At 41.6% G+C, this 18,434-nt stretch overlaps 1 protein-coding gene across 1 annotated transcript in view; it reads right to left on the bottom strand.

The window, feature by feature from the left end:
* arhgap36 (Rho GTPase activating protein 36) overlaps positions 1–18,428 on the bottom strand; it is a 67,156-nt gene extending 48,728 nt beyond the window's left edge. Inside the window, exon 1 of the mRNA XM_008303527.1 lies at positions 18,225–18,428. Within this exon, the coding sequence (XP_008301749.1) occupies positions 18,225–18,242 (18 nt within the window). The 5' untranslated portion in view covers positions 18,243–18,428. The remainder of the gene's footprint in view (positions 1–18,224) is intronic.
* Positions 18,429–18,434: the final 6 nt, after the last annotated feature.

An 18,434-nucleotide genomic window follows, 5' to 3' on the forward strand; every position in this document is an offset into this window, starting at 1 on the left:
CTTTTGTTTTGTTGTGACACTTGTGGGCCTCCGTAGAAAACACTTCAGTAAAACCAAGACATGAACACTATTAGGTCTTTATACGTAATGCAGTCAGAAGAAGTGGTATTTTAGATCATTTTGTGAGGTTTTAATGCCTAATAATTAACAACTCCTGTAAAATCACACCATAAATAAGAGTGTTGGGCTTTAGCTGAAATATCTACACTTGTTAGGTAACTTTAATCATCAATAATCATAATTCTTTTCATTGGAGGACACGCTGACACCACGTCTGTCTTGAAAATGCTTTATATCGTGTAATAAATAATATTTTTGAATTTGGTTTTATTATTGAATTTGCTAAACTTTGAAAAGTGCAAATAAAGTTGTGATTCTCACACGAACTGTGAGGATGAGAACTTTTCTCGTTGTATGACTTATTTTATTAGTTATACATCCGTGAGGCTGCAGACATCATGTGGACCTGATTCTGTTCAAACCAAAACGTTCCTTCACATCACCGGCAGCTTCTCCGTCGTCTCCGTCTCCCGGAGGATTCAGGGAAAGCAGAAGAGGAAATGCCAGAGCCGACAGAGGAAACAAGATCCCTGCGAGGACATTGATAACGAGTCTTTCTTTCTGTCTCTCTTCTCTAAACAGGACGCTTCACATCCACGCCCATCATCATCATCATCATCATCAGCACCATCAGCAGCAGCAGCATCGCCGTCTGACAGCTTCCTCCCCACAAGTCTGCAGCTTCCATCACCACGGCGGCGGCGGCGACGTCATCCTCGTGTTACGCAACACGGGTTGATTTAAGGTCTCGGTTTGCACAGAAAGCAGCGGAATCAGATGAAGGTCAAAAATCCACTCGCTGCTGTTTCACTGTGAGCTGAATGCTAACGCTAGCATGCTAGGAGGCTCACAGCGTTAGCATGTCGGTGCTAATTAACACATGCAGCAGGAGTTTGGTCATGTCTTTTGAATGTTATTAAAATTAATTTACATCTACATCTGTTGTCTTGATGCGATCTCCTCTAAGCGTGACAGATTTTAAATTATTGCTAGAATCAAATATTATTATCTTATTCATCATTTTAAAATTCAATCCAAAGCAGCAATACTGAAGATTTTGTTTTATTTCCATCATTACTGACTTGTGGATTATTTATCATGACTAGTTATTTAGTTTAGAGACAAACTATATCACATATAGTAAACAAAAAACTCATTTTTCTGCTAAATTCATGCAAATCTTGGCATCAAAACAAGCAGAAAATAAGGTTTTTCATCACCTGAAGTGCATCCAATGGAGATAAGATAGAAATAAATCTGACCCACAGTGACCACGTTGAACATCGATGGATAGAAATTTAAAGGCGTTTCCTAAATGCACACAGAAAACTCAGGTGTGACGACAGTTTGTATGAAAAGAGTGAAACAAAGGGATCTAATGTCAGTGATTTTATCCACATACAGTCTGATTACTGTCATTGATCCTGTGACTTAACATTTACTTCAATGAGAATCTTTCATTTCAAACATATTTTTATCATAACTGGAAGCATCTATAATTGCAAACTGTGCCCACACACGGTTAAAAAGCACCTGAACTGTTTCCTTGTTTGTAAGTTTAGAAAAAGTGCAAATGGAAGTTTTTACACCCGCTGGAGGTGGTTTTTGACTTTTTCCGAAGTCCTAATGCGATTCACGGGAGACGGGAACACCTTCTCTGACGTGAGGAGCGATCAGCTCACATGGCCGATCAGCTGTTCCGGCGTTTTCGCCTCCGGACGGCCTCGAACGCAGCAGCTGACGTGGAAGATTAATGACAACTTTGCCAAACTGAAGAACGGCTCCTGAAGACTTCTGTTTGTGTCTCGGATGAATAAGTTTGTTTGTCTCTCTTTGAAGTTTTTTAAGCAGTCGCCTAACAAATGGTTCAGTTTTGGTCTTTTTCATCACGTTTTCTGCAGACGTGTGACTCAGGGATCAATACAACGCTGCAGCAGCACAGAGCCTTTCACCGTTTATCAAACTTCATACGGATCCATTTAGGAGAAAACCAAACATATGAACCTTCTGGTGCCACTAGAGATAAAGTCAAACAGGATTTTATGTGAAATAAGTCAGAACATACGTTCTTCTAGATGTAAAGTCTGAGGACCAGCAGTCACTCGGAGCCTCGGTATCGATCAGATTTCATGGCAAAAGCTTAAAATCTCAACCAAAAACCTGTGATTGGCCTTTAAGCTCAAACAAAACGACACAAGCGTTTATCTTCCCCACTGATCTACTTCCTGATTCCTGATTCTCTGATCCGTTCCTCGTCTTTCTCCGTTTCCTTCATCAACAGTTTTAATTCTCTCTCCTTAAAGTTACCGAATAAATCAGCAGCGACACAAAAAACAAGAAACAGAAGAACAGACGGGATGTGAAGTCATTAAAACTACAAACAATAAAAAGATTTTCTGCCTCCTGCAATTTAAAAAACGTCTGTTAATCTGTCTCCAAAAGGAAGATCCGACCTGCGAGTCGACTGAACAAAGATCATCTTTTGAAGAACACTTTGGGGAATAAATCAAAAGTACTTCTTCAGTAATCACATCCTCGTATTGTTGTCCCGGTTAGAAAAGGAACTATATTAGTTTTCTCTTTTTAAGGAATGTGTCAAACACATTTTAAATCCTTTATATGAAGTCGTACAGATTTATGATGTTCAAAATGTTCCCGCAGACACATAAATAGGAAAAACTCCATCTGGATTTTAATTTAACATTCAGAAAGCACGTCTGTATGCATCATGTGACCTGTGTAACCAACGTTTTGACATCTCAGGAGCAGCAAAACTCACATCAGTGACACTACATCAGCTCATAGCGCTGGTACAGGGCATGCCGCGCTCCTTTTAGCTCTACTTTTGGTCTCCACCACTTTCGTCGGTTGCTAAATCTTCAGTCGCTTGTTGCTAACGAGCAAAAAGTGGGTTTATTTCAGCGTTTTTCCAGCTTTAACTTGAAATGAGGCAGCTGAACAAGCAAAGGAAGATAAAGTCTCAATTGATTGACGGGCGATCGGTTTCACAGTTTTTCTAAAAACATTTTAAAAACATATTCTGAATAAATTCCCAATTATCAAACAGTGTCCCATCTACAGCAGCACATGACCTGCTCAGGATTAAATGCCCAAAAGTTCTCTTTAAATGAATCAAAATACAATAAAGACAGATCAGTTTTACAGTATTTAAAATTTAACCTCAAACGTGACGCTCTGACGTCAACACTTTAATTTCTGTTGTGCGTGTTGAGCTTCAGTAATCCTCATTAATGAAGCAGCCGGTTATGAGGCACACATGCTGGTAAAATATAAGAGTCCAACCATCAGCTCGCTGTCTTCTTGCTCTCTAATATTGATAATAAATGGAATAAATCTGACTCTAAAGCTCCAGAAGAAGCAGCAGAAACATCACACAACAATCTGATTTATTGCTGATTTAGAAAAATAAATACTGATTAAGTGACACTTTTTGCTGGATCAGAGCTCCTCAGACCGGCGACTTCTTATCCTCGACTCAAAACACCTGAAGTCACGATCAGTTGAACAAACGCCTCTGATTTAACTTCAGACCCTTTTGTGAGGATGAGGGCCACAACCTGCTCAGAAAACGGACAAAAGTGCTCAAAAAAACTAAAAATCGTGGCGTTAATATGTTTCCTCAGACGCCCTTCGGTGACTAAACCTCTGTGTCGGAGCATGAAGAAGGAAAGAAAGCGTCCTGATGAACTCACATCACTTCCAGCTTCGGCCGAGCTCAGCTAACGAGTAAACACGGAGATTAAAACACAAGACGAGCGCCTCGGCCTCAGGTCAAAGGCCACGCTATCTCTGTCAGATAGACATCACAATCCAAACTCATTTTTCTTTCTGACATTCCTCTGCAGCTGTTGTTTTATTTTTTTCTGTTCAAATCTGATTAGTGGGAGCGTGTTTGTGTCTGAGCTTTATTGAAAAGGAAACTCGTCGCCACAAACAGACTGAAAAACAAACTTCAGACGACACGCTGATGTGAAGCCGTCTGGTTTAAGCATCAGGTGAAAGAACGACAAGCCGACAACAGACCAGAGCGGTTTGTTCGACGCAAAACCGTGAATCAACAGCAGACCTGTTTGTTCTCATTAAACGAGGACTCGCTTAGCGTCTCGCTGACAGCGCTGAAGGCCTCCGAGGAGACGACGGAGGAACCTGGACTTTCCAGGAGATGTGATGCAACCACCATCTGCTCAGCGAGAAAACGCCGCCGAGACCACGAAGAGCGAGCGGAGATAAGTTTCACATGAAGCGCTGGTTTGCAGCCGCTTTGAGCTTTTCTTAGCTTGTTTTATTTATCGTGACAGTGACAGAAACCAGAGGAAAGAGGGAGAAAGAAGCAGAAAAACAAGCAGAGTACTCAGCATCCAGACACGATCAAAGAATATTTCAACGTACTACAACCACTGAATCAGTTCAATGCAGACGTCTTTGGGTTTAGACCTGCACTTCTCCAAACTCATGGCAACTAGGGAGAAAATATTCAACCCTCTGAGCCACTAAACCTGCAAAGACATGAAAAAAAAAAAGCATCTTTTACAATAACTTCCTGCAATTAATGGAGCCAAACAAACAGTTTGCTCCAGAAAGTCAATCAAACGTTTCACTTCAATCTACGTTTGTCATTTAACAAATTGACAAAAACAAACTGTTTGCAGCAGATTCTGTTCACCAAAATAAAAAATTAAGCCACGATGTGACACAAATCCTCTGAATATTCAGCTTAACGTAGACACTGTGAACTAATTAGAGGAAAACAGAATCAATTCAGAAACAGATGATTGGAGGTCACAGGACGAACACCAACACAGGTCGTAGTTTGGTCTGATTATACTTCATCTGAACTACTTCTGATAAATGCAGGAATATCATGAAAAGACAGATGAAGGAACGACTGAAACATGAGCCAACATGAGGTCCAATTAGGACCAGAGTCACATTTGTCAGTGTGACGGAGACAAAGCTGCTGCTGCTGCTGCTGGCCTGAGTTTATGTAACAGCATTACATAAAAACTTTGGTTTATTCGTCTGTATTTTTAGCTCGCTGAACGTTTTGCTCGCTCGGCTGTGTTTTGGCTTCAGAGGGACGGTGACGCGACGGACCGGACCGGACCGGACCGGAGCACGTGACCGAAGGCTGGAAACACACAACTGCTGTTGGATTGTTGGAGGCTCAGCTGGAGCGGACGCTGCTAAGAACTACGAACGATTACAAGATAAAGAAATAAAAATAATCACACTGACTGATTTAAATCAACCTTTCAAACATTGTTCTGATGAGTTGTGATGACATAACAGTGTTTAACTACCTACTGTGGCTAATTTAAGCTCAAATTTCTGCTTTAGTTGGCTTAAAACTGCATTTTATTGTTATTTTTATAAACTGTTTTTCTTCACCTTGAGTTCAGGAGTTTGTTTTTATGGTGAAGCTCGTGTGTCGGAGGGTCTTTTCCAAACAACTAAAGCATTTGGGGATATTTTCTGTTGTGCTATGAGCTGCAGTGGACTCAGCAGTAAAATGTGGCTTCAGTTCAGCAAACTGCTGCATAAAACTAATAAAAAAAGAACCTATTTTATTCTTTATCATGTGCAACACTCGCTCTTCTAACTTTATCTTATTTTTATTGTCAGTAACAAACTGGACTCGTATCTTGTTGCATCGTCTCAGTTTTGTTTTTCTGAGCAATTTCTGGCAGAAGAGGAAAAACAAAGTTTGATCTTTGGGCCTTTCTACACATTTTAGGAGCAGATTTATCAGATTATGGCGATTTAAACTCACTGTGCAGCTACGCGTCACTGATTGGTGAGGTTCTCCAAAAAGAAAACACTCCCCGACTCCTACTTTATATGTTTTCTGGTTCCTTTCCTGCTCTGTGACAGGAAACTGAACCTCTCAACAGTTTTCCTAAAACCGCTCAGAGATTAATCAAGAGAAAAATAGAAAATAGGATCATTTTACAAGTGAAACAAATCAACAAACTCTCTCTTTTTTTCAGTCTTTTCATCTCTAATTTAATTCAGAGTCCTCGTTTCTACATGTTAATCGTTGTATTTTATATATTTATCATCTTTTTATTTTATTCCTGCTGCTCTGTGGCTCACATGTTTGTTACTGCAAACACAAAACAAGAGTCTAAATAATGCGCTTCGTCTTTACTGAGGGGGTGAAACAGCAGGACTCCTCCTCCCGTCCTATTCTACGCCGTGTCGTCGATAACAAAAGTCAGGAGGTGAAGGGAGAGTTCTGTGACCCGGCAGCTCCGGCCCGATCATCCATCTCGGGATGAAAGCCTCGCTGGGATGTGGCGGCGCTCGGGGACGGGCGGAGGTCCTCTGCAGGGAATTCAGAGGAAACGTGGAAAATGCCAAGCGAGGCTTTCGTGATGGAGCCTCCGAGCATCCTGTATCCTCCGCTGTCAGGTCAACAGCGTTTCTTTCCTCGCTCTGGTTCGTTTAAATGCGACGAGAGAAAAAAAAGCAAGAACTGCGCTGAACTTTATCCTCTTTTCCTGAATAAACTCCTGGAAAGCCGTCGTCCTCCGCCGCTGCCAGCTGCTTGTGTAACAACACTAAGTCACGTTAAGAAGCGGACTTACGGACAGATAACTTGGAATGACTGAGGCCACAGCAAATCTTCTTAACACCAGGAAAACTGCTCACAGCGCAGATTACCGGAGCGCAGCAGCGGGATTTACACACATGTTGGGCGTCCGGGAACGTCGCCGCAGCCTTTATTTTGAAAAGATATCCCAACTTAATAAGAACGCATGCTTTTAATAACTAGTGAAACAAAAAAAACAGCAGAAATGTCTTTAAATATCAGCTCAAAACTAAGTCTGTAGCTCATCAGGATAACAAAAAACAACCAGTTATGGTCCCATAAGCAGAAACTGTTGAGATGATTGTTGGTTAAAACACTTCTGTGCACATCCAGCTTCATAATTCATCACTAGAAGAGCTCAAGTCGGAGCTGCAGGACTTCGGAGGAGCTCTGACTTCTGCCAGCTTTCCATCAGACACAGAGGGAAGCTGTAAACCAGGTCCTGGTCCTGGAGAGCCACAGTCCTGCATGTTTTAGATGTTTCCCTCTTCCAACACACCTTCAGGATGGTTATCAGGCTTCTGCAGAGCTTGATGATGAGCTGATCATGTGAATCAGGTGTGTTGGAAGAGGAAACATCTAAAACATGCAGGACTGTGGCCCTCCAGGACCAGGATTGGACACCCCTGCTCTAAACCCTCCAGAAGTCCAGGAATCACCGGCGCCGCGGTCCAACCTGCGACCAGCTGCTGTGTTGTCCTGATGTGAGGCTCAGTGCGACTGTGCATCAGACCGACACAAAGCTGCTGCTGCAGCCTGAACACAAGCGTTTGTGCATCTGCCTTCAAACTCTGCATCGGTCATGCAGAAGCCATGAAGAGGCCTGAAGCCCTCAGATGCTGGAACACACTCATCATTTATTATCATCAAAATACATGAAAGCATCCGTTAAGAAAGCTTCAGTATGTTCAGAGTCATTTTAAATCAACCGTCAGCTTTAAAAGTAACGCTGCTTTGCTCTCTCACTGTCAGCACGGGAACTAAATGGAAGCATCCAGCCTGTTAACCAACCAGCAGGGTTTAATTCTAACCTTAAAAATGAACAGAAACACGTTTTAGTGAGCCGTGTTGTAGCCGTATGAAGTGTAATATAAATAAATAAATACCAATAAAATGTATGTATACAAATATGAAGTATTTCTTCTATAAACACTGTAAAATGAGACTATTTTGTTTTGTATGTAAATCAGAAAAATAGGATGTTTTCTATTATGTAAAAGGAAGAATATGTATATCATGGCTTGATTTTTAATTTTTCTTCTTTGTTTGTACAGATTTGATCAGTTTTGTTAACTTACAGATATCTAGTAAAATTACAGACACAACAGGCCAAAACTATAAATAACCTGCACGTCAAAAATCTGTATTTTTACAAACAGTTATTTCTTCTTTACGCTGCGTGATGGTAAAATTACACCATTTTTATTGTATGTAAATTAGCAAAAATATATAATTACTGAAGAGATGGTTTTATTTTTATTAGATTATTTTAGATGAAATTTATTGATAATAAAGAATGAAAAAAAAATCGTTCCCTGTTTCCTTAAACGACAGATTAAATCAGTAAATCACAGGAGAAGCCTTTAATTTACACGCTGCCTGTAAACAAACGGGTCAGAACTCTACTTAATGTCCACATCACAGCTCTTTGACAATGTTTGACTGTAAAATGACGGTTTAAGTGTCTTTAAATCCTCTACAAATATCCTGATTTTCCAGATATTTGCTTTTCTTCACATCAGTTTGTTTTGGCTCCGCTGATCAAAGCCTGAACAGATTAAAGCGCCTGTAAAGTCCAGCAGCAGGAACGTCTATTACAACCCTTAAAGTGATGAATTATAATATTTTAACCTCCATCCTGACACTTTACAGTCTGCTCTTAGGCCTGCACTGGACGTGGACATCATGACTTCCTCTTAAACTAACTGCATTGGTGCTGCTTTAAACCGGACCTGCACGTTCTGGAAAACGCTGATGAAACTGTTTAAGACGCAGAAACGAGGCGGCCGTGGAAACCTGCTGGTGTTTCGATCTCTGGTGGAGCAGCGGCAGCGTTAGCCGGCTGCTAACAGCTGCTTCTAGTGCGAGAAATGCTGATTAAATACAGCAACACAACAAACTAAAGCCCTGATCTCTGCACCGGCACAGCGGCTGAACGCTTCCACAGGTAAACTACAGGACGGTCGTCGTGTTGTTTCACCCCTCGACTGTCTGCAGCTCCGTTACTGACGATCATCGTGTGACCCAAACTAACAAAACTACATAAAAACTACATGAAGGAGCAGCGTGGATGCTCGTTGTTGTTCGTGCATGGCAGAGCTGTTCAGTCGTCACGTAGACACACTGGATTTATTTTACAAACTTCAACGAAGCGTGCAGGATCCAGGATCGGTTCAGGACTCAGCATCGGCACATACTTCAGATGAAATGACTCGGATCGACGGCAAAACAACCCGAACGGAGACATCCCGAACAAATGGACTTTACTGGCAAACTACAAACTTCTCAAATCCACAGAATCTTCCTTTACAATTCATCTTGATAAAAACAAACCAGGTGCTCCACGGAGCCTTAACGAAGGCCCTCAGCATCGCCGCCCTGCTGGTGAACCCTGTGATTCCGCCGGCCGAGCTGCAGAGCGATCCTCCAGCCTCGCCAGTCCGTAAATCAGCCACATGCCGGCGTTTGTGGCGGAGCAGCAGAACATCCATCATGAAGTGTAAACAGCGTCACGCACGGAGGGCTGCCAAGGCCGACAGATGCACACGGACGGATGCGTGAAGACGGATACGTGCAGGCGGACGAGCAGCTGCCAAGAGTCACGCCGAACCCGGATCCCAAACACAGCAGGCCTCCGAAGACACCATGTCTGACTCGCTTCACGCAATATTTAAACAGCGATGGTGGAAAAGAGGGAGCGAGCAGGAGGGGAAAGAAAAGGTGGAAAAAGCCTCGTCCGTGTTTCCACTGTTTGCTTTCCTGCTCCTCACTTCAGATTTACACGCAGAACAAACTCGGAGCGTTCACACGTGGGAATCCTGCGGGTTTCCTGCCATAACTCAGCGCAGGTCTTCCCAGGACACACAGACACACACCTCGTCCAGTGTGCTTCGGTTCAACAGGGCGGCCGCGAGCACATGTTAGAGACACACCGATGCTATCGAGTGTTTCCGGAGAACAGAGTGATTCGTGTCTCTCAGCTACTGATTAACAGCCGCCTGCACAGCGCCGCTCTTACCACTCGGCTCTCGCTCTGACGCTCAGGTCGGTGTTATTTATTACACCACAAACCCACGGAGAGATAAGAGAACAGACCGACCGTGAGCCGCAGAGTCAGGGAGTCTGTTCAGAGACGGATTCCAGCAAAATCAAAAGTTTCATGTGAGCAAAACGAACAACAAAGAGATGCACAACTACTCAAGACAACTAAAAAGAGCAACAGAGAGCGACAAACAAGCCCAAAGTGAAACAAAAAGAGATGCAATGACTGCAAACACACACACAAGACACACAAACAGACCAGAAGGAGACACAAAGTGGACATAAAGAGAAACTAAACCAGTGGAAACGGAGACAAAACAACTCCAAAGAGACACAAAAAGACCAGAAAACGATGCAAACTGATGAAAAAGACGTGCAAAATACACATAAATAGATGTGAAATGACTTTAAACACACACACAAGACACACACAGATACTAAACCAGTGGAAACAGAACAACTGCAAAGATGCACAAAAAGATCACAAAGACACAAAACATCCACAAACAAACACAAACCAAAGAAAAACAGATGCAAAATACACATAAATACGTGCAAAAACACTGCAAAGATGCACAAAAAGTAACAGAAATAAACACACACATGCACAACAGCAGCAGAAAGGTATCAAAGGAGCAAAAATACACAAAACAACCAGAAAGAGACGCAAAATACCGAAAAAGAGATGCAAAATACACATAAATAGACGTGAAACGACTTCAAACACACACAAACAGATGCTAAACCAGTGGAAACACACACAAAACTGCAAAGATGCACAAAACATTCACAAACAGACACAAACCAAAGAAAAACAGATGCAAAATACACATAAATAGGTGCAAAACAACTGTGAAGATGCACAAAAAGACCAGAAAGAGACGCAAAATACTGAAAAAGAGACGCAAAGCGAACATAAACGACTGCAAAGACACAAAAGGCCAAAACAAAATACACAAATTCAAAAAAAAGACCCACTAAAGACCCACAGCTATAGACAAGACGCCTGCAAAGAGACTCAAACTAATAATAAAGATGCAAAATGTTCACAACTCCAGACCAAACTGAGATGAAACCGCGGCTACACAACACCAACGGACAGCAAGGACACACAACAACCAAACCGCTGCAAAGGCACATGAAGACCACAGAGATAAACCAACCAACCAACCAGAACCAGAACACGGCCCAGAGCATCACAGCCCCAGAACCAGCGATCAAGCTGCTGAGCAAACAAGCTGAGAAAGTCCTGATGCTACAAGAAAAGAGGACGATGCAGAAATCATCTGAATCAGTGAAGAAGACATTCAGCAGGAAAAACTCAGCTTCTGGTGGATTAGAAGTTCCTCATCTGGTAAAATAAGTGCAATTAAATAAAGTTTTACTTCAAAACAAATCACAATATCTGCCTCAAAACTTCTTAAACTTTGCCATAGCGTCACTGCATTTCCTTCCTCCCTCAACTGTTTATGCAACACGATGGACACGTCGATTAGCCTGAACCTGCAGCTGCTTACATAAGGCCGACGAGGCCGATGACAGATTAGGACGCTGCTGAGGAGCCCTGGAGGCGCCGCTTCACCGACCAGCCAAGCACATGCACACGAGCAGAGACGCTGCGAGGCATCGGCCCGAATCGATTAAAGGTCAGAACACGAGCTTCTGCCTCGGTCAGTCGGCAAACTGGGCGATTTAGCCGGAAATAAAAAACACAACGAGTAGGAACGAGTGGAGCAAACAGGAGCAGAAACAAGCTCCTCGTTCCCCAAACAATCAGAAACGCTGCTGTTCAAATGATTCCTCTCAGAAACACATGTAGAGGGTTTAAAACATCAGACGGTAAATTCAGGTCGTATTTTATTTTATTTTCTATTCATGTGCTTCCAAACCTTCCTGAGAGTTCAGATCATGACAGTGATGCCAACCGTTTATTAACGTTTTCTTTAATTCAATAACTCGCAGCTTTGGATCATTTCTGTGCCGATTTGGAAGAACTTCAGATCTAAACTTTGAACCACACGTCGAAAAAGTCTTTAAGTCCTCCTTTAAACCTTTACAAATAAATCTAATGTAAGATTCTACTGATCATTTTTAAGCTCGAGCAGCTTTTTTAATTTTAAAGTTGCTTTGAGGAGATAAAACTCAAAAATCACTGATTCAGACCCACTGTTAGACTTGTTATGATGTGATTTTGTCTTTTTTTAAGATTTCTTTTGTTTTATTTGTATTTATTAATGAACATTTTGCACTTTGCTTCAGATTATTTTGTCTCCTGTCTTCATATTTAAGCTTCATCTTAATTCTTCCTAATCCTCGTAAACCCGTGTTTTTAATAAATAAAGTTATTGTCAGTAGTAATAATGGTTTATATCCTCTGAGCGACTAAATTTTCTCTCATTTTCATCCTTTAATTCGTTAATTTAATCTGATCTGTTGCTGTTTTAGTTGATTGGTTGGTTTTATTAGTTCTATTATTTTATTTAATTGCTCTATAAATAGTTTAAATGATCTCTTCTATCATTTACGTGCCCACATTTCTGCTTTTTTTCTTAAAAATAAAGACATTAACTGATTTGTTGGACAAAAATGAGACGAAGTTGTAAAAACTTTCTCCTGCATTTTTTCCTGTAAATTTTATTAAATTTTTTTAATATAATCTTTGTCTTTAGGATCAGTTCTATTGATATTATTTTTAATATCGTCAGTCGAGTAAAAACTGTAGAAACACTCACGTTCAGAGCAGCGAATGTGTTTTAATCTGCAGCTGGAAACAGTCACGGCTCATCTCGTGGGCTGGAGATTCCCAGCTGCTTAGGAAAGTACTGACAACATATTTACGTCCTGGTTGGTAGGAAGGAATCGACTCAGAGCCGAGAGGTGGTTTGTGAAGGATTTGAGAAACCCACCAGACTCTCCTTTAACCTGGACGGATGTAAGAGCTGCAAACCAAACGGTGACACAAAACTACAACAGAAGCCTCCTGGTTATGAATCCTGTCTGCATCACATAAATCACAGCAGCTGTGAACCACGGCACACGATGACTCCTTAAAACCTGAACCAGACTTTCCAAATCCTCTGGAGGAAAGTCAGCGAGTCCTACCTTAGCAAGGCCAGCTCTCATTCTGCTCCGGTACATGGAGGTCAGAGCTGAGGTGCTCCCGCCTGTGTTGGGTTAAACACTCCTGGAAACTGACCTGTTCTTCTACCTGAGACCTCGGGACACCTGAGACGGAGCGGAGGCGACACCGGAGACGCTGCTGGGACGACATGAATCCACGTCACGCCTCCATCATCGTCGTTATGAAGCAGCAGAACCAGAAGAACTCATCAAACACACACCGGCTGCAGATCGCTGGATTCCTCAACAGCAAGAACAAGCAGCACACCTTCTGACTGATCCCAGAACCGGGTCATAAAGGACTCAAACAGACTCTTCATCCATAAACTGCAGCAACAATGAAGCAAACAGGCATAAACGAGAAGCGATAAAGCAGCAGGGGCAAGAAAAAAAAAGCATTTTCTTCACTAGGAAGTCTTGTAAATACGTTGTTAAGAGGAAACCACAAGTGAACATCATGACCGGCTGATTACAGCAATAACACAAATCTAACAAAGATTTCCAAAATGTTGTGTCTAAATATGCGACTGTTTTTCTGAAAACGGCCTCATTTACAATCATTTCCACAACCAACATGTGAACATTCAATAAATCAGCTGTTCTTTATTTTAATAAATTAGAATTAAAGGTTTTTTTTATTCCTATTTTATCCTTAAATCAGAAAATTCTGTCAGAAAACAGACAAAAAAAATACTTCTAATCTTTAATCTTTTTCAGCTGTTTTTGTCAATCTGTTTGAATATTTCTATAAAAACTGAGCAACTCATTCATCTTGAACTGTTTCTTTTCTATTTAATTGACTTTATTCTTCTGTATTTTAGCCTTTACATGCTGTATTTACTCCCTCTGCCTGTAAAACACATTTCAATGCAGGACGGGTTGCTGCAGAAAAAAAAACCTGCTTGCTTATAAATCAGGATTTCAATGTTTCATGAAGATTCCTTTCTGCAAAAACCTTCAGCTCAGAGGCTGGAACAAAACTAGAAGAGCTGCTAAAGAGCAAAAACACATTTGGAGAAAATATCCTGTGGAGATATTATTATAACCAACATTATAATAAAGACATTATTATAACCAACATTATAATAAAGACATTATTATAACTTAGACCTACACAGTAACGTTTTGATGTTTTCTTTCCATTAGTCTTTAAGAAAACGTGTCATGGAAGCAAAATCTGACAAAAACAATCATCCAGAGCGTCACTAGTGTCATCTTCAGTGTTGTTCTGTTTAATTCTTCACTATAATTTTATTCTAGGAGCCTCATTTATTTAAACTATAAACCGTTGATATAAATAAAGCATTATTACTATTAAGAAAAAATAATTAACTAATGTTAAATATGAGCTAATATTTCTCTGAGGACAAATATAATCTCATTTCTAACTTCATTAGACGTCGCAGAGCCAAACTGTAGCATAACGGAGGTGAAGCCTGAGAGCTGCTTACCTAAACCAGGTGTGTGCCGGTAATAAGCAGGTAAACATGGCGGACAGGTCCTCATAAGATCCTCCTCCTCGGTTATGTCTTGGGGTTTTTTTTTTGTTTAAAGATTAATATAATTATAATAAATTAGCAAAAGCTCAATAAGTAAACGTATATTGTGATATTTGGGGTAAATGTTTGTGTCGGGACAGCAGCAGGTGAAACGACTTTCCCTGATTAGAGCCACGAGCTCCCTGATTGGCTGCTGAGAGGCTAAATTAGAGGAGTGGCGCGGCTTGGAGGGCTCTGATTGGCTGCAAGGAGGCAGGCGGGTCACGCCTGCTGGGGCTTCGATCTGATTGGAGCAAAGGGGAGCATGTGACAGTTCAGGGGTCATAAAGGGTCACTTCACCCAAACGGTCTGATCAGATTTGGATTTTAATTTTGGCTCTTTGTTGACAGTTTTGGAGTTTTTAATCAAACAATGTGTGTAAATGTTCAGATATCCGTTGTTTCTAAAAATCTTTTTCTTGACAAATCATTCTCATTCAAGAGGACAACAAATGTGAATTTATAAATAAGCACTTTCTTATAAATAAACCCCCCAAAAAAATCATTTAAACACAATTAAGTCAATAAATAGATCAACTGAATCTCAGAGGCAGACACGAAACAAAACTAAATTGATGCTTTGTTTGGGTAATACGATTAAATTAACTGCATTTAGTATGAAGGATCTGTCTCCTAAAAATTATGGTCTTTTACAACTAAACTGCGTTCTCAGTTGTGGTTTAAGAGGAAATATATTTTCAAACACACTAATATCTATAATAAATACATTTAAAATCAATGTATTGTTGCTGTTTATCTAATCAGATATTAGTCCAGGTATTAGTCATCACTCTGGGAACCTAGAAAATAAAGAAAATATGTGATTTAACCCAAATTGTGATATTTTTCTAAACCTAAACAAGTAGTTTAGATGAATAAACCTGACAAAAAAACTAAATTAACACTTGAAAACTCTAAAGGTAAGGGCCTGTGACTCTTTCCTTCTCCATCACAGTGTTTCCTTTCAGTGAAAATAAAACGCTGTTTATTTGTAAAGGAGCAAACCTCCAGCAGCGACACAACCAGCTCCCGGTGACGAGGTCAAAACCAGAGTTCAAGCATGTCGCCAAACCCTCGGATGCCTTAACGAGGTCTGACCGCCGCACAGAGCCAACAGATAAATTCACAAATCAACACGACAAGCACGAAATACGATTGAGCCGCAACGGCAGCGTGACTGAGGCGAAGCTTCAGACAGCTGTTGGGCCGGGAGGGAAACCAGAGCTGACAGACGGACAGATGCAGAAATAATAGTTTTGGAGGAAAGCGATGCAGCTGTCTGGTGATGTCTGAGAGGAAGGAAGAGGAGGGATGGAGGGCGGCCTGAAGACTCAGCCGGACTTGGCGTCTCAGCGGCGCTCCGGAGCAGATGGAGAAGAAACGACTGCATCCCAACTCTTCTGCACGACTGCAGATGAACGCTCGCTTCTTCAAGGCAACCTGTTCGTTTGTGGGTTCGTCTTCTTACTGCTGATTTAAACAGCAGCCGAGTTCATGTCGAGACTCTCGTCAGCCACAAACACGTTACAATCCTGACGTCCTGCGTTGTTTTACGGACACACACACTTCATACACACTGTTTACAATCAGCTCATACAACATCTCTGAGAGTCTCTGCAGCCTCCTCCAGGTAAAGCTCTGGAGGGAAAACAGTCCAACATTCTCTGTCTTTTATCTCTGTTTTTGGTCTCCACCACCTCCTGAGGGAATACGTGACGCTTTAGCTGCTACATTAACCACTAAATTCACCAGCAAGTTGCTAATGTCGGGTTAAACGGCTCTGGGAGTTTACCACACCACTAAAGTTTAAAAAAATATTGTTAATCTTTAAAGTGATCCAGACTTCTGAGTGTGAGCTCACATACTAGAGAAAATAAAGTAGTCAAGACTTCCATGTAACAGTAAATGAACATATTTACACATTCAGCGAACGTTCAGAATAGCATCAGCACTATTTAGAGAGTTTAAGCCCAGGATCGCTCTCTTCTAGCTCTGTGTTTGGTCTCCACCACCTCCCATGCAGCTCGTTAGCCGCAAAATTCTCTGCTAATGTCGTCTATAAGTCACTTTTCTGAGTACAGTGGGTTTATCAGAGTAATGAGAAGGAACCAAACTGTTAAAGTTAAGAGCCGTAGAACCAAAACGTTGAGCTGAAGGATGCAGAGGTGACCACACACAGTCAGTTTAATCATCGTTAGCATAAAAAAACATGGACTAACAAAGAGTCACAGTGGCTGTGCATTGCTGCCACTAGGTTTCCTTGAAATCAACCATTAATTAGCCACTTCAGTATTATTCAGTGACTGTAAATCAAATATCCACTCGCTTTTAGCAATGTTTTGGTCGCCACCACCTCCTGAAGGAAACTGACTTTTAGCTGCTAAGCTAACTATTAGCCAGTTGGTGCTAGGCAGGTAGCATAGAGGCTACGAGAGCGAACCAAATCACTGCAATTATGGCCTGTGAAAGCAAAACAATGAACTAAAAGATGCAAAAATATCACATAGAGTTGAGCAGAACTGCACATTGTTCCACTTTTGCATCACACACAGTCATTAAAATCAAAAAATGACGAATGTTCGTCGCTACTATCAGGTTTCTTTAAATTAAACAAGCTGTTGCGTCATTAATGCAACTAATCTTCACCAAATCTGTTCCCATTAAGGTTTAACGGGCTCGAGAGTGGATCAGTGTGAGTCTATCTTCCTTAAATGGTTTGTTTTGTATTGGAATAATACAGCAGGAGGAAAGGAAAAGGTTCATGGATGTGATGTCAATACATTTTGTTTACATCATGCATTAGAATAGATTTAGACATCTGATGTGTGCATGTACGTCCAACCTGAAACAGTCCCACCTCATCCGCTAACCTCTCCTCCTGGACTTCAGATCACATCCATGCTCGGGGGAGGAAAAGACGGACGGGTTGCAAGATTCAGGAAATTTACTCCAGGTTTCCATGCAACCGCTAAACACCCACCACTTCTCTGTTTATGCTCGTAAGAAGAAGTAGTGATGATTTTCCTTTTCTCTCTTTGCACATGACTCTGACTGCACCGGGACACAAGCAGCAGATAGGCTCCGAGCCAGAGCAGCCGCTGATTTAACGCTTTGGTTTTCTTGGGATTTCTGCCATTAGATGATGGATTTTTATTTATTTTGTTTTTTTTAAACCACAACTATGAAACCAACAGAGGTGGAGCCGTGATTCATTTGCTCTTCAGGCCAAGAAAGGAGCAATTTGACCTTTCAGTTTTGCAGGAATGATGATTTGGGTGCGACCGCGAGGAAGTATCGAGGTGAAAACACGCAGGATTTGGAGTTAGAGGGATAAAAGTTCGGCTGAGTTTAACGACGAGTGCAGTAAAAACGAGCTGCGGAGCACGTGACTGATAAAAACGCTGAATCAGGAAACTACTGACGTCCCGCTCAGCTGAATTCATCGTTTAAAGACAAGTGAACTGCTCAGATTCTTCTGTAATCGCGAGTGACACACAGTTACAGTCTGTCAGCAAATTCCAGCAGCAATAACAGAAGACACACACACACACTCACACACACACACACACACACACACACACACACACAAACACCTACACACACACACACACACAGGTCCGTGTGTTACCTACCACGTAGTAGAAATGCATGTCTGCTGGTGCAGGTCGATCTCATATGTGCACAGCTGGAGGAGTTGATGTGAGCGCCGTCGGTCCATCCAGCAGCAGCATTAGTCAGGAGTGTGTGAGTGTGAGTGTGTGTGTGAGTGTGTGTGAGTGTGTGTGAGTGTGTGTGCAGCTCAGGTTCAGGTACTCCAAACGGCCGGGATGTTTGACTTCTTC

Source organism: Stegastes partitus, unplaced genomic scaffold (genome assembly GCF_000690725.1).
Source record: "Stegastes partitus isolate 25-593 unplaced genomic scaffold, Stegastes_partitus-1.0.2 Scaffold2026, whole genome shotgun sequence".
In the NCBI taxonomy this organism is placed as follows: Eukaryota; Metazoa; Chordata; class Actinopteri; family Pomacentridae; genus Stegastes; species Stegastes partitus.